Source organism: Falco biarmicus, chromosome 9, assembly GCF_023638135.1.
Source record: "Falco biarmicus isolate bFalBia1 chromosome 9, bFalBia1.pri, whole genome shotgun sequence".
In the NCBI taxonomy this organism is placed as follows: Eukaryota; Metazoa; Chordata; class Aves; order Falconiformes; family Falconidae; genus Falco; species Falco biarmicus.
The window spans coordinates 3,867,028-3,891,386 of NC_079296.1; the positions used below are offsets into that span (position 1 = coordinate 3,867,028).

General features: G+C 42.9%; 2 protein-coding genes across 3 annotated transcripts in view; both read right to left on the reverse strand.

Moving 5' to 3' along the window:
* RABGAP1 (RAB GTPase activating protein 1) overlaps nucleotides 1–24,359 on the reverse strand; it is a 74,246-nt gene that overhangs the window by 24,491 nt on the left and 25,396 nt on the right. For both annotated transcript variants that reach the window (XM_056352997.1, XM_056352998.1), the window contains 3 exons: nucleotides 23,405–23,579; nucleotides 21,522–21,615; nucleotides 18,471–18,621 (listed from right to left, as the gene is read on the reverse strand). In XM_056352997.1, coding sequence (XP_056208972.1) covers nucleotides 18,471–18,621; nucleotides 21,522–21,615; nucleotides 23,405–23,579 — 420 coding nt within the window. The remainder of the gene's footprint in view (nucleotides 1–18,470; nucleotides 18,622–21,521; nucleotides 21,616–23,404; nucleotides 23,580–24,359) is intronic.
* On the reverse strand, nucleotides 251–11,725 carry GPR21 (G protein-coupled receptor 21). Its single transcript, XM_056353019.1, has one exon. It carries the CDS (start codon nucleotides 11,290–11,292, stop codon nucleotides 10,246–10,248), a length of 1,047 nt encoding a protein of 348 aa, XP_056208994.1. The 5' UTR covers nucleotides 11,293–11,725; the 3' UTR covers nucleotides 251–10,245.

A 24,359-nucleotide genomic window follows, 5' to 3' on the forward strand; every position in this document is an offset into this window, starting at 1 on the left:
TTCGTTTCCTTTTAGGGCTCAAGTTTCCCACAGGAAAATTATAGAGAGGACTTTGCCTACAGTGCCCTACATCATGTATGGATAAAGTATAAACACACAACGCATGCTGGAAGGTTTTCCTGCTCTTGGCAATTACGTACAAACCAGACTATTTACAGCAAAGAAGATAAGAGGCTAAAAAACCCCACCCAGCCCCTAACGAACACACCTTTATCGCCACAGTTACATAAAAGTCATCTGAGACAAGACGTGAAAACATGTGACGTATCATTTATTTCTTAAATGTATTTATGATCCATTCAGACCTTTCAAATAAAGTGTACAAGTGCATTTCAGAATAAAAAACTACACTCTTCACACAGCTCTGTAGAACACTACATTTCATCAAGAAACTTGAAGCAAAAACTTCCTATTAAACCACCCATGCATCCTTTGGCTACAATAATATCACTGATCAACAAGTACTGCTATTCAATTCTGAGTTTCCCTTTAAAGAGAAGGAGCATCTTAAAATACGCTACCCCTTCCAGAGACCTCTCTTTAAAGAGAGAATATTAAATAAATTAGCTAGGCTTTTAGGCAAAACAGTAAGGCTACTTAGTACTGTTGATGCATGATCCATATATTTGGAGAACAGGCAAACCTAGGCTATGTGAAATGCGTCAACAGCCCTTGAAATTTTAGTAGTATCAAGATTACATCAATCCAGAACAAATGGCAGACAAAAATGTAACCAGTGGAACAATCACTGAAAAATGTGCAATTTCTCTTAGGATGGCAAGTGCTGATAACAGATTCAGAAAAGTGTTTATAAAACTTGCTAAGAACCACATTGACATTCTTAAAATTACATACCGTACAAAGCCCTAAAGCTCTGTAACTGTACAATAACTGCCCTATGAAACTGCTTGTTTTAAAATCCATATATACACACACACAGCCACATACATATGTAAAATACATATATGTATTTCAAAACAAGCACTTTAACACGGCAGTAACTGTACAGTCACATAGTACACATATATATGTATGTACACCTACAGCAAAAAGGAAACAAGCCAAGAGATGTGTGACACAGCTTGGGGTACAGATCAAAGGGAATAATACATTTCTTTGAGTCTTAATAACTCATAGCAAAAATTACCTCTTGGAAATAATTATGCAAAGATTTAGAATCAGATATTTACATGCTTCCGATTTATCTAGTTCCATTTAATATTTAAAAATATGCAAGTATTATTTTAACTCAGTAACATTTGTCATTTTTGGCTCAACCGTAGTTTTTCTTATTATTAGTCTTAGCTGAAAAATCAGCTACAGAAGTATCTATTAAAACAATGGGGTAGAAGTACTCCTCTGCCCTGTATTTTAACAGCAATTCTGAGTTGGCACAAAGTACATAGTTCTGGAGCCACAACAATAACTCTCCCTCAGCTGCCCTGCACATCACAAACACCCCCCTGCACCATCGCCCCCTCCCCTTGCAGAACAAAACAGAGCAAACCCAGGCAGAGACAAGGGACGGCGAGGAGCACAGGCTGGCACCCCGATACTCCCTGTTGTGTCAGAATTACACACGGCATTAGACCCCAAAGGATCGGATTGCCTCTGATTCACCTGTTTGCTTTTCTAATCTGCTTTGGTGGATTTTTTTTCTGTAGTTCTTCACAGCAGGGGTTTCACACTCGCACGTATTTCTCATCTTTTAATATGAAAAAATGTCCAGCATTAAAAGGTGCACAAAGTTCTTACAAACACACGCACACACATTCTTACCTGTGATTTTGTCTATTCTTGGTCTTTACACTGACACTCAGGGAAAAAAACTACCAGTTGTAATACGACTTGTGTAAGGAGCTGGACTGTCTCCCAAACGAAACTCCTCATAACGACCCTTTGACAAATGTCAAATCACCACAGAACACACTGAAACCATCTCACCAGTGGCTTCTGCTGTCCTAGTTACCATGAGGGCACAGGGAGACAGGTGGGACACAAGGGAAAGCGAGCATCCTTTAAAGTAAGGTTGCTCCACTGTTATTTCATTCAGCAAAGCAACCTAAAAGCCACATGCACGCAGAGCCTCCCATGCTTGCAGTTTAATTGTAAACAGCATGTGAAAAAACAACAATTAAAAAAAGGTACTAATACAATTTTGAAATCCCTGAAGAAAAAGACATACCCACGAGTATTAAGAACAGTAAAAAAGCTCATCATTAGCAACTGCAAACTCGTTTCCATCCTGTTGCATTCATTAGAGGAATACAAAATTGAATCTAGTGTTTACATGCTAGAGTTACAATAGAAACTAGTTTCAAAGATTACACACGGAGAGAAATTTATCAGTATAGGAACTCGCAAAACACTGTGCTCTACAGCATTTCTAAAGACGTTAAGTCTGTGAAGACAATATACGTGATTGCAAATCCTTTCAGACAGTTCAAAAGCATGTCTGGAGGTAATGCTGCTTCCTGGGATCTGAAAGGATTAACTGCACCATTATTTTTAGTAGGTTTTAATGACAATTTAACCTCAAGAAATACCATTCTTGTTTTGAACGGTTTTGAAACCCCTCAAAAACCGAGGTGATCAGAAACATACAGGTACCTTACAGCCCTCAGGGTTTTATTTCTTTGTACACTAAACATCAATTTCTTTGACAGCATCTACAGAAAACATTTTAAAAAAATGTTTTTATGAAATACTTTTAATACTCAGTAATGCTAATATTTAAAAATACTTCACAGTGTGGTACTAATGTAACTTCATAAAACAAGCAACTTGAGTTAGCTAAAGCTCAAAGCCTTACTTAATATAATTATTAAAATAGTCCAAAGATTTCACACACACAAAATCACTAGCACTATAAATATACCTAAGCCACTTTAGTGCAAAGTCTGTTTTTGCTTCCCCTGACAAATCCCTCTATATTCCTGCCAGCATATTAAAATGTCATCCTTTACTAATCTAATTATTGATTTTCAAGGACTCATTTACAGTTGAAATCCCAAAAGAACTTTTTTCAATTTACCGTAAAGTAATGACTTGGTTTATTAAGCATTTGATTGCTTGTATCACGTGACCTTTGTAGCACTCACGAATGACTCACATATGCACAGCAAGATTTGAGTTCATCTTTACAAGGAGCTACTTGAATTTATTGAACTTCGTAATTAAAGGATCTCCAGTAACGACCAGCAGAGAGAAGCCAAAGCTTTGAATTACAAAATTGCTATCCTCATCTCACAAATTCATAAAAAGAAAGAAGTTGGAACAGAAAGTTGGGACGCCCTTCCCTCCTCCCAGCATGCGAAGGAGCTGCCCCAGCACAGCATCCCTCTGCAACGCGGCAACTGCCGACTTCAGCACACATTTTGCTGTCAAAACTCAGATTCCAAATACAACCTAAGACAACGTGCACCCACCCAGCATTTCTAAAAACTCCTCCGCAAATGAAGCTACCAGTTACCAGCCAGCGCACAGGTAACAGCCCCGCAGTGACCTGGCCGCTGGTCTCCCCCCGGCGCAGAGCCTGCCCCTCTATCAACCCTGCAATCCAACGTCCCCACAACAGCGTCAGGGCACAACAGAGAGGACTTCAACAACTTCTGTCCCTCAGTTTCCATATTCTCTAGCTAAAGAATTGGTTCTGACTGGGCAGATGGCAAAAGTACATCAGAGGCTGTAACCAAACACCCTGGATCAGGATACAGGAACGCAACTTACATTTCTGTTTTCATTAACTGCTAAAGCTCAAGAGATGCAAATATGCTATGGGCGAGCTCCGCAAACACTCCTGTTTGCCACCACCACTAAATGCATTTGCAACAGACACAGACCATGGCTTGTTTTAACTCTGCAATGGGAATAAGACCTGCCAAGTGGCAGCAGCCAGCGCAGAGTGGAGCCACCAGCTGCCTGCCCAGGCAGAACACCTCACCTGTCCAGAAAACACCGTCTCATGGGAAAAAATAAACTGAAAAGATGACTACAGCAACCATATCACATTAGATTGTTTCCCTGTTGCTAGAACACCTCAGATGGTCAACCATGACGCACACTGGTATCATCCCATTTTACCTGAACTGAAATGGAGGGGCTGGATTGCTGCTCCGGGTCTGAAGGGAATCCAATTGCTGCAGGTGTGGGAGCCCGAGGTGCAGCCCAACTGCCTTCAGAGTGCAGCAAAGCAAAAGCTAGAAGGTTAAACTCCATCGCTTAAAAAAAATATGTAAAGACTATGACCCAAATTAAATACTCCATTGTTTTGACAGAACTGCAATTTCCATCTGACCACCAATGCAGGCACAGCTGTCCAGCCGGTTTCCTTTGTTTGTTTCCACTGGCCACAACTTTCAGTTTCTTTCTCTAAATACAACTGTATCTGGTTTTACACATACTCAATTTTAATGTTGAAGAGCTATCCTCTTCCATAAAAATTTTACATACAGAATTTTAGCATTGAATTTTCTGCCTGTGCTTATCTGCAGAAAATGTCTTTCAAAGCAGTACCTCTGCAGTGCACAGGCAATAAGGGATTTACAACGGAGAAGCTTTAAGACGTCAGCCTCCAGAAGTCAGGAGAACACTCCAAGTGCAAAATAGGTTGTTTTCATGATGGGGGATTCTCCCGTCATCCTAAAGGAGGGGCTGTTTACTTTCATGGAGACAGTCTATAAAACCTAAACGGCCCAACAGCCTGACCACCTGCAGCTCATGCCAAGGTCCAACCCAACCTCAGCCAAATGTACTTCAAGCTCACATGATTCCGAAGTCTTAGGGGTCCCAAAGTGACTAACACATCTAATATACTGACCTGAGACCACAGCCACATACAAACAACAGTGTTCATAGTATAAAGACTATGAAAGATAAAAACAGCCCTATGTTAACCATGCTCACAAGAGCTCTGAATTCAGCAATAGGAAGAGCAAGAGAAGAGCAGAGCAAAGACTGAAAGGACCAGGCGGGCTGAGACAGGAGGAAAGAAGCACAGCTTCAGGGGGAGAACAAACTGGCTCGGCTTGGGCATTTCTCCACCGTCATTATGTCCCAGCCTCTCCCCTCCTGGAAGCCTCAACAGAACAAGCCCAGCATTTGCAAAGTGTCCATTCCTTCAATTGCATAAAGGAAGACATCTACTCTTCCTCCACTTAAGTATAAAAACTACAGAGTCTTTTACATCTCTCAGATCTCAGCAGAGTATCAGTTACAAACATGTGCTTTGCCAACTTCAGACATGTTGGTAGTGAGGTAAAATCCAAGTTTATCTTGAATGACACCACAAAAGGACGCATCGTCATATTCTGCAAAGTCATAGAAGGGAAGGAAAAGGTTTCTAAACTAAACGAAATAAGGGCCAGGTCAGGCAAATGTTTTAGCAGGTGCTTCAAGTACCCAGAGCCAAAAATGTGTTAAAACAAGAGCAAAAGCCCTCCAAAACCTCCACCTCCTCTTAGTAAATTAAAATTACCTGCAACAGATGAATCAAGTAATAGGAAAAATTTTAACCAGGCCTTTTGTTTGTAATGTCTAGAAGGTAGACGTCTAAAGGTAGGCTCCTATGCTCAGGTATTAGTTCCTAAGAAATACGTTTTTTAAAGCACTGACCCGAATGAGAAGTCCTGTCACCTTCAAAACCTGACATGGAGTCAGATCAGACTGAAACGTTTCAGACTTCCCGACTCATGAAGGTTCAGTGCATCCATTATCATCACAGCAGTTGGCAACACCACAATAAATATCAAAAAATCTGCCTATTGAAGTTGTATACTGAACGCGTCCATCTCACATCACATACAGGCCTTGGAAGTGTCTTTATCAGAAGCAACAAACTACTGAAATTTAGGACTTCTTACAGGTAAAACCTTTACATGAGCAGGAAAGGAAGCACGCCACAGAGATGCCGTGCAAAACTCAAATTTGGCAATTCTCATTCGAGTTGGCTGTAAGAAAGACTCTCGGCACAACCTCGTGCTACCTTGCGATGCTCTGTGTGTCGGTACTTTGTACCACTTCCTTCTTGTCAAAGATTTGTGACAAATATTCAAGACTGCCCTCTGGCACTCTGACACTGAGCCAGGTCAGAATTCCAACTAGTAGAATCAAATTTCTGAGTTCTTAAAAAAGAAGTACAAAACCCCTAAGAGCAAACAAAGACTGTAGAAACTAGTAACATTTAATTAAAAAAAACTAACAGTAGGTAACAGCAACACTTTTGTTTCACACAAAAGATATCTGTTGAGTTAAAAAATACTGTCACTTGATTAAAGATTATAAAAAAATATTATTTCACAGGTTTTCTCCAAGTCTTTGGAAAATTACAATATAATCATAACCTAAACTTCCAGTAAACTTAAAAAATAATAATAAAGAGCTCTAAATGAAGTAAATTATCACCTTCTGAGAAGTTGTGCATATAGAGATCCTTCCCATGGTACTAAAAAAAAAAAAAAGCCACTGAATTGCATCCTGCAAACTGAACCTTCTAGCAGCTTAATTTGAAAGTGAGGCAGATAATCCCAATTTAAAAAAAATAATTAAAAACAAGTATAGCGTGACATGGAACTTCAAAATTAGTTCATTTAATCATATCACAACACACAATTTTTATGAAGATGCAATTTGATTTCTGTACTCTCCTCAGTGTGGCATTTATCTGTGCTCTTGACACCGATTTCTAAAGCACTAGGCACACTTGGGTACAAATATAGCCAAAAAAGGAGTAGTTTCGTATGTACAATGATGAAAGTGATCCAACTGGAAAGTTTGCTGCCTAACAATTCATAGCACAGATTGTCATGAAGAGGACTCCTGTGCCTCATGTGAACTACATGACAGAGGATGCTAAACGATCTGCTGAGCAAACAAGGTAATACCTCTCAAAATCACTTCTTCCACAGCTCGCACCATGAACAAGATGCACCCCCGTGCCATTTCACTGAAGACAACAGACTCAAACTTATAAATATTTAAAACATCTAATCAAATACAAACCTAGATCAACATTAAATTAACTTAGAGGGAAAAAAAGTAATTTACTTCTTTTAAAAAAATAATCAATAAATTAACACAGACAAAAAGAGAAATATTTGACACAAACTACGTTACTGAGGCAACACTTAAAAGTGTCTGTATAAACACTGGATGAAACTTGAATGCACCAACTGGCTGCAGCTCCTCTCTGCCTTCATCTTTTGGAGGCTCCCAGATTCACCTCTCACAGAAATCATCTGAGCTGATAAAGACTTTGAGATGAGTAAGGCAACTGAACAAAAGCCTGGCTGTTCGGAATGTTATCACTGAATCTTAGCTGCAAAGCAACAACAGCATGCATCTGCATCTGTAATGACTACTACACTTCAAGTACAATTCTAGACTTACAGCTGAAGTAGCAACTGCTTCACTTCGAGTTAAATCTCTATGCCATGATTCAGACCCCTTACCACTTTTTAAAATTCTCCATATTCTCAAAAACTAGCATACAATGCTCCTAGTTAAACCCTCTATTCATGCTATGAAAAGAAGAAAAAAAGCAACAGTCTTTGCTCTCCAGCTTCCACTTAAACCTGAAACTGCCATTTTTAGGGGTTTAGGCCCTAGCAGATTCTTTTCTTCTATTAAATTTAATCAAATACTATTTCAATGATAGATTGCATCACTTCAAAGACTTGGAAATGTTAGATAAGGTGAAGAGTCAGAGAAAAGCTATTGGGAGTTTACCTGAGAGGCTGTTCCAAAAATCCCATACACACACGCTTTGATATTAGTGACTAAAGCCCTTAAATTGTTCCCCAAAGCCCACCTTTGCCGTAATACCTACAAAACACTTGAGAACAATTAGCCAGCTGATGTGCTAAGAGCTTATTATACTTATAAATGACTCAGGACGCTCTTACACCCGCTCCCCCCACAGCTGGCTGTGCCTCAGACGTCAGGCGCAGCAGCTCTGCAGGGTAAACCACCTCCGCCGCCCATGCCTGCTCCAGCCACCGTCTTACTACAAAAGACAAGAAACTTCGTTGTGAAGGCATCGGGGTTCAGACAACCTTTGTTCCTAGAATTTCAGATGAACTAAGGAGGAAGTTTGCCTTGAGAGGTTTGGACTATGGATAGAAGACGTTGAAAGCAAACCAAAACATGCCTTCAATGCGCTTTGCAACAGGTTTAAAACAAAAATGGGGCCGCAGCAGTGGGGGTCTGCCCCATCCTCCCCAGGGCCAGGCACATCCATACCCATCAGAGGAACTCATGTCTGTCGGCAATGAGTGCGGGCAAGGGCCAGTCATGCCAGGAGCGCTGCATCCTGCTGCTCTGGCTTTTCTTCTCTCTCCTCCACGGCAGCCCCACAAGGCTGTACTGGCATAAATGCGGGCGGGCAGCGAGCAGGACAGGCTGCAGCAATCGTCTCATGTGACAGCACAGAGACACAAACCGTCACCCTCGGTGGCAAAGCCTGGAAGACAAGAGGCTGGGGCTCCCGGCAGGAGGGTATGTGTGTGCTTGGGGGAGGGACAGTGTGCAATAATAAAAATAATAATAATAATAATAAAAAAAAAGATGATCTTGATCTATAACAACAGTAGGCACGAAACCATTTAATGAAAATATAGTCTCCCCTTCGGCAAAGAGAATTACCCCGACTCTAAAACAAAAACAAAAATAAATCAAACTACTTTTCCCAAATATTTTTTCATTCCCACTATGCCACACACCAACCGTAACACACGAGCTCACAGAATTCCCCAGGCTCCCAGCAGCCTGGAAGCACAACGAAGGAAGCCAACTGTGGACAGCCACGGTGTATACCCCACTCCCCGAGCGGCTGTGGTGGGGACACAGCTCTCACCAGGAGCAGGGGGAGATAAACTGACACAGACTGTAATCTGTTATTACAGGAATACTTGGTTCACTTTCATTTCCCAATATGGCATCAGTCAAAAGGAAAGGATATCCTTCAGGAAAAACTAATCAATTTGAGGGCCACACTGCCTTCTTAACAGCATTACAGCACTCAAAAATATTTAATCTAAGCGAGCTTGAAAAAGCTGTGGTCAATGAGATTTTGTTTCTCACATACTGACTTTGTTTGACCAGTTAGATATGCGTTTGCCAACAGGATTTAGCTCCTGCTATATTCGAACTATCTTTAATCCCACGAAGGCTAAAGAAAAGTGTCTCTGATTTAGCTCTGTGCACTTATGAATAACTCAAATACTACAGTTAAATTTACAGCATAGTTCCCTTAGCTGTTTAGAAGACAATTGTTTTCTTTCCTTTCCCCTTAAGTTCTAGTATGTAAAATATCAGAAGAATTTAGATTAAAAAAAAAAAAAAAAAGGGGACATGTTATTTTTAAAGTTGTTCTTGAGAAAATTTCCACATAGAAAACTGTGGCATTTCTCCACTGGTTTGCGAATAATTTTCACATGTTGGCATCATCCTCAAGTGGCTGCCACAACTCTGGTATCACAAAGCAACATGTCTTTTCTCTTAGCTTACCAAAACACATTTTATTTAAACTGCTAAATTTGATCTGATCCAAGTTTTTCTTCTTACTTCACAACAAACAGGAATATGAAGATGCCGTACTCTGATCGCACACACGCATCCCACCAGAGCAACGGGGCACAGAAGCCAGACCAGTCCTCGTAAGTCTACAATCGTTCCGAGTCACATCGCTGCACTCATGGCTCAATAAGACTCTAAGTTCACACTAAGACGTTCACATCGTTCACTACAGTTCTAGAAGTCCTGTCTAGGTAGCACTGAAAAACAAATTGTTTGGCCCCTTCTGTTACGATGCTGGAACACTGTGTCAATATACTTTGGCATGTATTAAAAAAATCCCTGTAATATACCATATACTGTGACATTTCCACTTCAGATCTATCATTTACATGTGAAGCACGAATCTCGAAAGAACCTAGTAAAGCTGTAAGAAAGACTACATTTTGCCGAAGCTCTCAGACACCCACTCCATTCAGTCACACCAGCTGGAGAGGTAAGTGTCAAGATACAGCTTTATTCTTAAAAATGAATATGGAGGTGAAACTCCACAGCCTCCTCCACAGCAATAATTTTTCAAAGCGCAACCACAATGATATGTGCTCCTGATTCTTCTATGTCAGCAGCATTTCTCAGAAACCTTTTTGCAAATCTGGACATCTTAAAATCATATTTAACTTATTTTGTAATTCACGGAATTGTCCCTGCACTTCCCAGTCCAGCTGATAGGCGTCTTTAAACATGACATCCGTTGGAAGATCTTTTGCTCCTAGAGGCAGAGGAGTCCTTAGCTACCCTCTGCCTAGCGCAAGAGGCGCAGATAGCCCCCGAGAGACGCTTAAGCCCCTTCTGAAAGACACTGTTGGAGAGACTGTAAATGACACAGTTGCAGAAACTGTTGCTAATGGCAAGCCAAGTGGTCAAGAAGGATGCAATGCGGTTACTATAGACATTGGAGCTCTCCAGCAGGAAATAGATAATGTAGGGCAACCAGAGGATATAGAAGACACTGGTGATGCGGAAAAGAACCATGGCGTAGCGCTTGTCCGGGCAGGGCTGTGCCTCCCCAGCCTCCCCATCCTGAGAGCTGAAGCGCACTCGCCTCTCGTTGATCTCCTTGGTGTGCTGCTGGCAGATGCGGAAGATGTTGAAGTAAGTGAAGCAGACGATGAACGCAGCTGGGGCGTAGAGCATCACCACAATGAAGAGGGTAAAGTAGGGATCGGTGTTCCAGGAATTGGCACACCACTGAAACACATCCCCGTGGTATCCAGGCTTTCCCCAGCGGAAGGAGGGTAAGAAGACCAGGCAGGAGTAGAGCCAGATGATCAGTATGCAGATCCGAAGCCTCCACGGGGTAACCAGCGTGTTGTAGGTCAGCGGCTTTGTGATGGCAATGTACCTGTCAATACTGATGCACGCCAAAGAGGCCATGGAGACGCTCTTCAGCACCGATACCACATACCCAAAGATTTGGCAAACCAAGGACTCACTTAAAACAATAGGATAGTGCAGCAGAGACAAAGAAGGCACCAGACAGCTCACGCCCACCAGGAGGTCAGCATACGCCATAGTCTGGATGAAGTAGCTGGTGGTGTGGTGGTTCAGCAGAGGTGCACAGTGAAAGACAAAGATCACGATAATGTTGCCAGAAATAATCAGCACCATGAGGAACACAATAATGACCACTTCCAGGAGGCAGAAATTGATGGTCTCCAGATAGCTGACGGCCAGGAGGCAGAACGGCCGGCCACTCTGGTTGCCAACCAGAGAGGAGTTCATCTTGAGCACTGCAGCGGTCTCTTCACTTCATGCTCCCGCCCGCTGCCCGCAGCCACCCCAGGCGGCTGCTGTCATTGCGGCTGCTGCGGGCGCGCAGCGGTGGCGGCGGCGGCGCGCGGGTCCCCGGGGCTGCTCCCGCCGCGCATTGTCTGCGGCACCGCTGGGCGCCCCGGCACGGGGGGGGGTCCCGGCCTCACCGGCCCGCCCGGCGGGGCTGGGGGGCTGCGCGGGGGGGGGGGGGCACCTCCGCCGAGCCAGGACGCGCGTCCTCCCCGCGGCTGGCAGAAGAGAAGGGGAAAGCGCTTTACAGACCCGCCGGCCCCGCCACCCCCTCCCTCCCTCCCCGCCGCCCCCCGGGGCCGCGCAGCGCCCCCCCCCGGGCCCGGGCCCCGGCCAGCCAGGCGGCGGGGATGCGCGGCGGGGTCCAGCCCTTCTCGCCTGGCTCCATTTTGCACGACGCTTTTGTTCGCCGCCGCTCCCGGCCCGCCCGCCGCCCCGGCCCCCGCCACCGCCCCCCGCCCGGCCCGGCCCGGCCCGCCGCCCCCCGCCGCCCCGACCCTACCTGCCGCAGGGGAACAAAAGCCCGGCGGCATCCCCGGGGCGCCGGCAGCGCGTGCTCCGGCCGCGGCGATGCGGAGCCGGGGGGAGGGGACGGCGGGAGGAAGGGGAGGGAGGCGGGCAGCGGCGGAGGGCGCGGCGCCGGCGGGGACCCGCGGGGAGCGGGGCCGCAGCCCCCCGGGCCGCCCCCGGGCAGGAGCCCGGGCTCCCGCGGCGGAGGCGCAGCGGCCGCGCCCGGCCGGTGGGCGCCGCACCCGGCGCGGCCCCGCAGCCCCCGGGGAAGCGGCGGATCCCGGCGGGCGCCCCCCCCCCCCCCCCCCCCCGCGTCGGGCGGCCCCCACCGCACGGCCCGGCCGGGCAGCGACGCGCAGACCCCGCGTTGCGCCGCAATGTAACGCGGTGCCGCCCCAGCCCGTCCGGGGAGCATCCGCCCCGAAGAGGGGCGCCTTCCCCGGCCGCCGGGCTGCTGGCGGGAGGCACCTGAAACCCGGAGCAAAGCTGAGAGCCCCGCACAGGGCAGCACCCCCGCACCGGTGCGCACACATGGCAAAGTCACGGCCCCCCCCAGCCCGCCAGCTGCTGGCAGGGCAGCAAGCCCCGCACATGACAAAGGCACGGCTCCCCCCGCAGCCCCCCGGGCAGGGTAGCACCCCCCCGGGCAGGGTAGCACCCCCCAGCACCGGTGCGCACACACACGGCAAAGGCACGGCTCCCCCCACCAGCCGCCACCGAGACACACCGGAAACCCTGTAACACCCCGAGACGCACAAGAGCCACAAGGCAGCCCTTGAACCCCCCGAACCCGTACCCACGCCACACAGAACCCATCGTACAGATTTAACCCGTAACGTCACGTCCATGCGTACACGGCGAAGATGCCGTAACAGGATACTGATACCTCGTTCTTGGTCAGGAATGTTTTACCCACTCGACATTCTGGAAAATACGTTCCTGAGGTACATGGAAGCTCATTCTCCCACCTGGATAGCAGGCTGCTCCACGGCCACTGCTTTGGACCAGCCCATCACCACTGGACCTGGGATTTGAACTGATCGCACCAGCAAAAGACTTCAGCAATTCAAGCCCTTTCGTCAAAAATGACAGCGTGCAGCTGGCACCCTCACCAGCGTTCAGGCCACTGAGTTCAACCAACACCAGCAAAGCCAAGGCTCTGGTTAACCTGAGCTAAACGTTTGTCATTCCATGGAATACCTAATGGAAAATTAATTGCAGCCAAAGGGACAGACCTCAAAGTAGTCATGCCACAACGCTCAGGATTTTAGCTGACCTGTAAGTAGGAAAAAACATTTCACAAGACACTTGTGTTGGTCAAAAGTCTGTGCTGGACAACAGCATGACTTGGCAGATTTTTAGTCAGTCTTGTGCAAAAGCCTGAAAACAAAGACTTGTTCCTTCTGCCCTAACTTTACCCCAGAAAAGATCCCTTTACTATTACCCTTCATTTTTGTTACAGTTTAATGGAGTTTCTACTCATGGCAACCGAAGTACTAGAACTGTAGCTAGGAAACATAAACTTTGAATTAAATTTAGGCAAGGGTATTGTGGTTATACAAAAAACAAGCTATGATTGAATTACTGCTGGAGAAATGATCTCCTATCTTTCCAAAGCAGAGAATTATTTACATACCAATTGATTCAAATAGTATTTCTGGATCCTTAGGCATGAATAGATACATTATAACATCCTTAAGAAAACAACATACATGGAACTTTAAATATATCTCAGATATATAAAAACAAGGTAGCGCTGGAAATCCTGAGACTGACCAAAACAACATCTGGTCACTGAAATTTCACAACAGAAGATGCATCACCAAATCAAAAACTCCTCAATGTTTAGATTTCTATTAGAAGTACAAGCTTAAACTCCCATAGCTGACCAATATTTCTGTAGAACAGAGATGGTTTTTATCTTTAACTGACATCCTATTGTTTCTCCAAATCTGAGTAATAACTCTGTTCAAAGTTCAGGCAAACTTACTCCCGCTTGCTTAAAACACCCAAGCCCTAACCAGCAATATTGCAAAGTTAATTCTCTCAAGCACCCCTGCACCAAGTTGAAGCGGCCAACAAAAGGTGTAAATTGCAACTGGAAGGTACCAGGGCCAAGATACACCTGCCAGCCACCCCAGCTGGCTGGTTAGAGCACAGCCAGCCTGCCCAGGAGAACCACCTCTAAGAAACAGGAGAACGTGTGCACATGTGTGCTTCGGGTAGCCCAGGTCTGCGAGAGAAGGAAAATATTTCTGTGTCGCAGAGACGTCTCCTACTCTACACAGTGATACAATACAACCTCACCCATGACTATTAAAAGGTATTCAAGAAGTCATTCAAAGTTACAAGAACTCTTGGGAAAATGCTTGTAAAAGATAATTAAACTTGTATCATCACGTGATCAAAACTAATCAAACCAGGGATCTAGATGTTCGGGCACACTGATAGCATGTCTATGCTATGTCATACTTTTTATACAGTGATTCACAGATGTATGTCAGGTTTAATTTCAGTTCATCATACACAATCATGGCCCTTTCTACTCCCAAAAATTAAATATTCTTCTTAATTTATATGAACATATGGAAATGTGATACAAGTGGAAAGTAAGTTAACCACCCACAGCTAAAGCACTGTTACATTTTATGCCACCGAAGAAGCAACACATTCAGTCAAATAATGGTAGTGACATTTTCATCTATTTCTTCATTAAAAACTATTATCATTTGCACCAAGACAGGTGAGTATATTTGGTAGAACTTCTATGTACTGTAATCCTCTGCTCATGGAGACAAAAAAGCAGGAAGATGAGAAAGTGGGTAGCAAGAGTCCTGCTGTAAGAAAAACTGGAACAACTTAATCTCTTATCAGGCCTTAGAATTTTACCAGAAATGGTGACCCCAGGGTAACATTCCAGGATACTCCTCCTGCCACTGGGTTTTTTTAAACTTTATTTGTGCCACAAGATGTCCCTCTCACGTCGTAATTTTCTTAATATAGCGTATTTATCTGGCACAACAGTTCATGGGTTTTTTCCTTTCAACATTATTTCCTCCCACACAGACCTATATCCAAAAGCTTTTCTTTTCTCCTAAATATTGTAAATGTCAGGTTCTTAAAATTTTGGTATTACTGAGTACTTCTCCACCGAGAGATCACCACTGATCTAAGAGATACAGTAGTTGTATTAATCCTTTTTAAAAACCTTGCCTGAAAAGTGGCTACTGTCTATTTTGCTTTGTATGAGGTTTTTGATTTTTTTTGGGGGGGTGGGGTGTTTTTTTTTTTAACCTATGTGGCTCACTTAATACTTTCCATCCACCTACAACTGTCAAAAATGTGAAGCAGATTTCCTGCAGTGTCCATTAACACCCAGAGTGAGTGCCCATGTCTCTTTTCCTACCTTTCAGTGGCTGCAAGCCCAAAGATTAACAGTCGTAGCCGTGATTGCCAAAGTCCTACCAGGAACAGATGCCTCTCAAAAGGATTGTCCAGATAGTTTTACCTACAGTTTGCTTTCTGTCCCCAGTAGGGACATGACCTTAATTCACTGGGCTGGCTTTCAGCCACACTCCCCACCACAAGGCACGGCAATCTGGAGTCGCTAAAAGCTTTATTACTGCACACAGATGGTGCGCAAATTCTCAAAAGTAATTTGTGGAAGCACCACAATGGTGAAACTTAGGCACTACCGCAATAACAAAAGCACAGACTACAAAAATCCAGCTAGTGTTTATCGAAGAAATAAGGTGCAAATAATTAATAAATACTGTCACAATTACTGGAATGCAACAAGCACACCTCGAGGTGCAGTTTCAACGCCATTTTTAATGTACAAGTCTGATTCAAGAAGAGACCTAGACCCAGCCTTCACTGGTAGAACACAACAGAAGACATATCCTTTTCACTCATTCAGTAGCCACATATCAACAGTAAACAAAAAACTATCCTTGTACCACTTAACTCGCAAAAGAAAGCAAAAACCCACAGATTCACTAAGCATCAGAAGCCAGAACCTCACAGGAAAGCAAACACTAGACAAACTACTGGGGCGCCTGCATCCAGCACCCTGTGCACAAGGGAAGGGGGGGGGAATCCCTGGAAGAGGCCAGAAGCTTTTGAAGCAGCTGTCAACACAGATCCTTATTAATTTGGGACTGTGCTGCTGCATGGGGTCATGCAAAACTTGACAGAAATCAGATGCAGCTACAGGAATAGAGGTCAGCATGAAGAGGGAAGGGGCACTGGATTAGGAGTACTCAAACAGGCTTATCGCATCTCCCACTCGCACTGAAAAGCAAAGGTTTTACACCAATGCCTTGCGCTTCTGCACTGTGCCACAGCAGTTATTCTCAGATAAACCATTGCAATGCGTGGTAACGTAAATAAGTAAATAAGTGCATGCTTGCCACAGAAAAATTTGTATTAGTGACTTGCAAAATGTGGTGAAGCATTACAAGGATGGCAAAGAAACATATTATGAAGGACCCCTACCTTCACAGAATTAACCCCTTTTTCCCCCACACATGTTCACTCCTGCACTACAGCATACTGACTGTAACTGAGCTGCTATTTTAAGAGCAGTACAAATTTGTCACATTAGAACTCTGAAGTTATCAAATAATCTAAAAACAGATTGAATAATATGAAAATAAAAAATTAAGGTCTGAGTGCAGTCCAGCATTATTACACTGTTAGCATATCCCATATACAATGGATCTGCAAACGTTATCTTCCTGGATCTTGAATTCATGTTCTCATCAGCCTCCCAAACAATCTTTGCATTCTTTGCCTATTTTCATCTTTGGTACTTCCACACAGCCACTGATAACCTTTTCTGAAACCTTACACTTCTTCCATTGCCTGCAGATTGAAGAAATCACAGTTCCACCGTGAACCACTTTTGCCCTCAATACACCAGCCTTTGCCCACGGTACAGGAACAGTCACAGCCATTTTCATACTTCAGTCACAATAAGGCAAACAGCCTTATTAGACCACTGCTAACGGTCTAATAAGGCACTTCCACATTAAAGGAGACCTCACTTTCATTTGCTTGAGCTGGTTATTGTAGCATGCTGGTAGTATACTACAGATCTTATATGACTACAGCGGAGCCTGAAAATGGACATGGAGTACTCATTTTCTTTCATTGTTTAATTTCTTAATTGGTTTCCAGGCTGAGTGACCTCTGCAGGTATAGCCAGTCCTCTTGCTGCAGAACGCAGTGCGGGATCAGTCTACTCTGCCTTTCACTTGAACTCCAGAGATGCTTCCAACACATTAGATCCAGGTTACTTCCTTTGTCTCTGCCAAATGTAAATGAGCGGAAGTTTCACAGATTTAAGTGAAATGTTACACTATTCCTTTCTAGCTTACGAAGACAGCAGCAGTAAGTGCCACCAACTGTGCCACAAAGAGATCATCTTTTCCATTCTGATACCAAAACACTGAAACAGAGAAACAACCGACGCTGTCAACTACTCACAAAGCAATTAAAATAACACAACAGAATAACTGTGATACTCTCCTTGCCAGAGCACTCAACCTCCACATTATTTGTATGATTTATTCACCATAAAATCCAAGTTATAGCTCTACAATGCATGTACTAATATTAAGGAACTCAGATCAAGTTTCTTCTATATTCAGTAAGTATGTGAAAGTACTTATGGCAGAACATTTTTAGCTAATCTAATGTGATTCATTCAGATCACATAGGATCCTTCCTGCATGATTTCAGGAGAAACCAAGCTTAACTTCAGGGGCTCTCCTGCCCTCAGAATAAGGTCTTTAATTGCTCCTTGCTAATCCATGCCATCAGAACATAGATATACAAAGGCTGATTCAGTTTTGCTTTAAACTGGTGAATAATTAATTTCTGTTATATTTGTACTTAAGTTGCATCATTGATTTCTATTAGTGATCTTCTACACTTGCAAGTTTGATTAAAGCCGTAAAATACGACATATCTGTACAGATAGTGGTAAAATCCAAATTAACACATCGGTTTTCTAGATAAGGAAGCGACATTTCATTTTGTGACCCATTTGTTACTCTAGAACTTAGAGAAATACTGAGTGATGTCTATATATAGAATTTTGTTTTCTTTTCCTACGTTACTGAGGTCAGCATTCAAGATGAGAAATTAAAAAACTGCTGTCTAGCGCAAGAATGTCCAAAATGGATTTTTCTATGAAAAAAAGGCTGCAATTTCAGCTAATGTTGGATTTTTAACATAAATATTAAGACATTGGCTTTCCTGAATGAAAGCTGAATTTTGCTCTAAACAAGCAAAGGAAATCAGCTCCCTAAATCTCTGTCAATTATGAAAGCAATTAATAGAATACCCGCTTCTGACAAACTAACTCAGAACTCATCCCAGTGAAACAGAAGTAGGACTGTTAAAAAGAAAGCACTCCAAGCAGATAATGCCACAAATAGCTCTGCTGAGAGCGTTCTTTGTTGGGGGGAGGACTGAATTACTCTCGCCAGCTGATACACTACATTCACTCATGAACCTTTAACATGAGGATACACACTCAAGTCTCTGTATATCCATTCTTTAAGATATTGGGGGGGGGAAGATGACAAAAAGCATTCTACCTTGGTGATGAGAATTCGGTACTTCTCCACCAGGTGATCGTTGTTGTGACACCCTGCCAGCAACTGCCACACTTCGCCTCTGAGGGCCTCGGGGACACCACTCCTCACCAACGCTGACAATGTCTTCGGCCTCACGCTCAAATTCAGATGCCTGGGTGCAGGGGAAGGCATTGTTACTGTTATCCAAATACAAATAAAGAAGTACATGAGCAACTGATGTGTAACATCAAACATGACAAATGGCAAGAATTCCAAGACAGTCCATATGTTGCCAGCATCAACTAAAATTCAAGTTATGGAAAAAAAAAACCAAAACAAAACCAGCCAGATTTGGAGAAGTATTTTCCAATCTATTTCCTTAATTTCCATTCCATTTAAACATAATATAAATACATAAAACACTCAACAAACCAAAACGCTCCAGCAGAAACTATAACTGGAGGACAGATACCACACTGGGTAAGATTCCGAGCTCAAACTGCACCAAAACAAGAATTAATCTGCAGAGGCATATACTGCTCTCTAGACTTCCTACACCCAAGCAGGCAGGTAACCTTCTAGGTGAGAGAGGGAGAGAAGACAGGCAAACAGAACTAGTAAAAAAAATTAAAATAAAACCGCACATCTATCTATGTCCAAGCAGGTTCCACTGTACAAGCTAGTCCCATCCAAACATCTTTTTCAAGTGAGACTGGTGATAGCACATAAATTACAGCACTAAGTTGTAAAAACTAAACATACATATAATCTATGCAGTTACAGAAAGTTAAGCTGAACAGTCGATTCGTTGCTTATACATAAAATCCCCAAAAGACAGAGGCCTTAAAGAAAATTCAAATTCTCTGCAGTTATGAAAAAAATACCTTCTAGGTAAAATTATTACAAGGACTGATAGACAAAGCCAGGCAAAAAACTGAACTTGTATCAACTACATTATCTTCTTAATAATAAGCTGGTACTTAATAAGGTTTTTTAACAGTCATAATAGATATATGGATGGTAATTTTATACAGACTATGACCCCTTGTTGCCTTTCTCCAGTCTACTGTGTTCCAACACAGCAATCTAGAGACTAACGATGCAGATATTTAAATCACTGTATATTGCACAGAACCTGGTACCATAATGTCCTCCTCCACTTTGTTTTCTCTAAACAGAATCAACTATAATATTTATATAATCATTACATTTATACCAATGTACATTCATATCTATAGACTTAAAGATCATATATTTAGAGAGCATTTATTGTATTTTTATAATATATAATTAATTTTAAAATTTATATAAAATACTTGTTATATCCCAAATACCCAAATTCTTTGTAAAGGCCTACGAAACTGCTTCTGACCTCAGGTCAGAACAAGTACAACAGTAATTCCAATGAATAGTCTACATGAACTGTAAAGCTGCAGACTATAAGCCCCACACTAGTAGGTTCTTCCAAACTCTTTCGAAATGAGAAAATTGTGTGACTCAGCAATTACAAAATATGAGCCAAATATTATTTCGAAATCACAACATACCAATACATTTTTAATTACTATACAAATCTAATGACAGAATTTTAAAAACTAGCACGAAAATACCTGAACTCTGATTTTTTCTATGATTTTCAATCCTCTTATGTTAAAAGCTCAAGGATCATTACTTCCAAATACTCATTTTTAGTTAAGAAGGAAAGCCCTTTAACACATATTAAAGTTGTTGCCAGCATTAGCACAGAAGCACTTCACATCCTCTTAGAGCTGCCAAAACATTTTCAATGGGAGTCAGGTGGCTTAATTATCTTTGAGCCCTTGGAAGAATTACACAAAAAAATTCAAGTTGAAAGGAACTTTCTCACAGCAGCAGATGCATAGAGTTCATCTGTTAAAGATGTTTCTGTAAGTCTAAGAGAGGGAGGGAAAAGGGATCATATATCATTTCACCACAGCCTTCCCCTTCTTACTACCAAATTAGCGCCATATATTAGTTCAAAACCAAACTGGAAGTAAAAGTACTTATTCAAACAAGTACCAAGTAACTGCAGAAAATAAGAAATGCTAAATTGTTGTAATCTTAAAAAGAATCCTGGCTAAGTGGTCACATCAATACTTTTCCTCATCCAAAATGCACGACTTCAGACTAATCTCTGCTGTCCTACTCCTTAGATCCAATATTCTGTTCAGACCTTGGTTTGCTGGACACCACCTGCCCTGCTCCTCAGCAACGTTAAGAAACACAAGGTAACAACTAAAGCCAGAGTCAAAATGCAGCATATTTGAGCTCAAGCTGATGTGGTGCCTGTCATTCCACTTCACAGAAAAAAACAACCAAAAAACCAACCCCCAAACAAATAAACAACTGAATTTTGCAATAAGCACCATCGCTTTCTTAGAACTGCTCAGGCTACTTCAAGATGAATAAAGGAGCCTTCCTGAAAGGAGGACAGGTGTCGCATTAGCAACTTGACTGTCAAAAAACACTCTTCTTGTAAATTGGCATTTTCTACGAAAAAAAACAGAAGAGCTCGTATACTTCCTTCTTGGCAGGCTCTGGAACCATCTTCCTTTAGATAGGGGAGGAAAAGCATCTCCACTATCCAAGTACAGATCTCCCATATTCTTAAGCTACAGTTACTAAGATATGACAGCTGCAGGAAAAATTGGCTGCGAACTAAATCAGAATTACAAAGAGGAATGGAAGTGATCTATGCAAAATAAAGATAAAGGAAGAGCTATGTTTTCTTTATACTTTGTTAAGTTTTTCTTTAACAAAATCCCAGTGAAACTCACAGAAAAGTAAAATGCTGATTTGAATAGAGAAACACTTAAAGACACAGCACAAGTAAATTTCTATTCAAGCATGCACTCAACAATTAAAATACTCACAATATCCTCTGAAGAAATCTGAAAACACAAAGCCACAGAATAAGGGGGTTTGTGGGGATGAGAGAGGACTAAATCCATACTGATCTCATCTCAACTGGCTTCTGGAAACAGCAACAAAAAGTCCAAGCAGAAGGAGCAAACAGAACACGAGCATTCAGCATGTGATACTGCCACTTACCATTTGGACAGCAGCTCTCCCCACGTCTCGAGAATTTTTTCTGCACACTCTTTGGAAACATCTCCAGAACCACTTAAGAGTGGTTCATCATTGTCTGCCAACAGAACAGAGGAGATCTATGAGACCAACAGTCATCACTCTACCTCTGCAGATTTAAATGCTGCTCTCAGCTGTGTCACTGTGTGGCAAGAGCTCACTCCCCCTCGTCTGGGGGTGCAGCACTGCGTGCCTGACACAGACCGGCAGGAGTAGCCCCTTCTCAGGGGCGCACAGAGATGTGACGAGAGGCAGAAGACAAGCAGCAACATGTGAAATTCTGGGTAAAAATCTCACAAAAACAATTTACCATGAGGGTGGCCAAACCAATACAAGGGCCCAGAGAGGTTCTAGAAACTTCATCATTGGATGACAGTCAAAACCCAACAGCACAAGGTCTTGAACAAGCTATCTGAATTGCCTGAATCTATCTGGCTGGATTCACAGTGAGTGGGACGCACGATTAGAGAGACCCCCAGAGGTCCCTTCCCACTGAAGACTATTTTCCTACCTCCAACTTCTGGAAGACTACAAAAATTCTCAAAGAGCAGAACTTTCTGTATATGAAAAGCTACAATACTCATTGAAGCAAAAAAGACAATAAAATCCATGTGGTGCCACTGAGCAGCCACAGACTTGCCATGCTGTTGCACATCCATGAAAGTCCACAAGGTATTTTACTTTTAATTGTTTTGTACTTTTACTTTACTAGCATTTTTTGGTAACTCCCCTGGCTTAAATTAAACAGCTTTTTGAATGAAACGCGTTCAAAAATTAGGTGGAGGGGGAGGATTAGCATTATCACAGTTAACTCTTTTTGAAAGCAATACTAACTCATGCACTCCTAGATATTTTTAAACAGAGCAAGTATCATATATAAAAACTATATCTCATTGATCAGTAGTCAACATTGGTTCTGCACTATTGAGGAAATACATTCTTTTTCGTTAAATCTTTCTCAGCTGACACCTGAACTTGTCAGCAAACTCTTGCAATGCTGCAAGTCATACCAACAGTAAACAAAATATGTGTGTGTTCCTGGTCTAGAAGAGAATACCATGGTGGTTTAGTGTCGTGGTTAGAAATTGCTTATGAATCACACATTGCAAGAGAGTTAATTTTCAAACCACTACCTCCTCCCGCCACCCACCTCCCCCAGAAAAAAAAGAAAAAAAAAGAAAAAAGGAAATTAAAGCACAGGAATGAAACAATTCAGTCAAGGTCACATAGAAGACCAGTAGAAAAAGTTACAAGCAGAAACTCAAGTCATCTGCATTTCAGCTCAGAGCTGCAAGGCCAGATGTTTATATACTCAGAACTAGCCCATATTTTGGCTTCAGAGAATTTTTAGAAAAATGAATACAGATCTTGAAAATGCATGAAGTTTCAAGCTGGGTAAGTCCTGGTACAGTTTTGTGTATTACAGATGTCTATACTCGCCCCTTCACTAAAGCATGATGCACGCTAATATTTCCAAATAATACCAGCTTCTCATCTTCACTCTCAAATCTGTTCACAGCTACTCGGGGAGGGGCAGAAGCTACATGATAATCCCAAATTTTTAACAGCCTCTTTTCACATTGTTCCAAATATATCAGAGTGGAGGCTTCAGAGGCCTGGGCTGAGAAAAGCACAGACACAGAAGTGTCAGACAAGGGAGATCCAGGAATGCGGGGGTACTGGTTATTGAATACTTAACAGCATTAAAGCAAGAAAAAAAAAAACCCAAACAAAAAACATCAGCAGGCCAGATTCCAACTGGAAAGGATTCAACTTGTTTCGTAACTACATTATTTACCAACCGTCCTTTCCCTTACAGTATGCAAAGCATACAATCCACTCCTTACCTTCCTCTTCATCATCCTCTGGAGGAGAAGGAATCATGGAGCCCTGTGACCCTGACTGGGGCAGGTGAAGCGAGGGGCTTGCTGTAGTTTTTCTTCTCTCCCTCTCTGATTCACTTTCTAGGCACACAACCTCATACAATGTGTCGGAGTTGTTCTTTCTGTCCTTTTGCTTTATCTAGGAAACAAATTTCATTTTCCTGAGAAAAGCCGTGCAAATGCTCAGATTAGTGCGTGTAAGGCTCTGCCTTCTCTTTCTGGCATATGAGAGCTGAGAAATAATTTTTATCACAACCTCCAGCGAGGAACGCTCAACCCTTGCAGCACCCAAGGCATCGCGCACACCTGCAAGCGCCTCTGCCCCTCACACCCTCGAACAAGCCGCACGCTTCCGCGCCAGAGGCGTGAGGAAGATCTGTTCTAGCTGGAGCAGGAGCCTTACTCGGGGCTGCCGTCCATGGGTAGCTCATCTGTTCAACCATAAACAGCCTGGACACACACAAAGATTCCTAAAGCTGTAAAAGCATCTGTACAACAAACAGCCTCAAGAGAGGAAGGCTCCTCAAGAGAGGAAGGCTCCTCAACGTGAAGCAACTCTGCCTTTCTTTAAACATCAGTGGAAAACTACAAGCAAAACCTTTAAAATTATGTCTGATTTCTCTCTTTAACTTTCTGGGGATACTGATGGTGGGAAAAGGACAGTTTTACTAAAAAGCTGTTTATTGTCCCACCATGGCAATTGTCTTTAGCGATGCTTCTAAGTCATCTGTCAGTATACACATGGCTGCAGAAACACAAGCTGTTGAGTCCCAAAGTTTATCATGCAGCCCTGTTTTCTCCTTAATTTTCAATGCCTTGATACCTTCCTTTCAGTTCAAGGAAGGTTTTTCTTTGTGAAGTGGTTCTAAAACTTTAATATAGTCTAAGGATTTATATTTTTTTTTCATAAATGAATAAA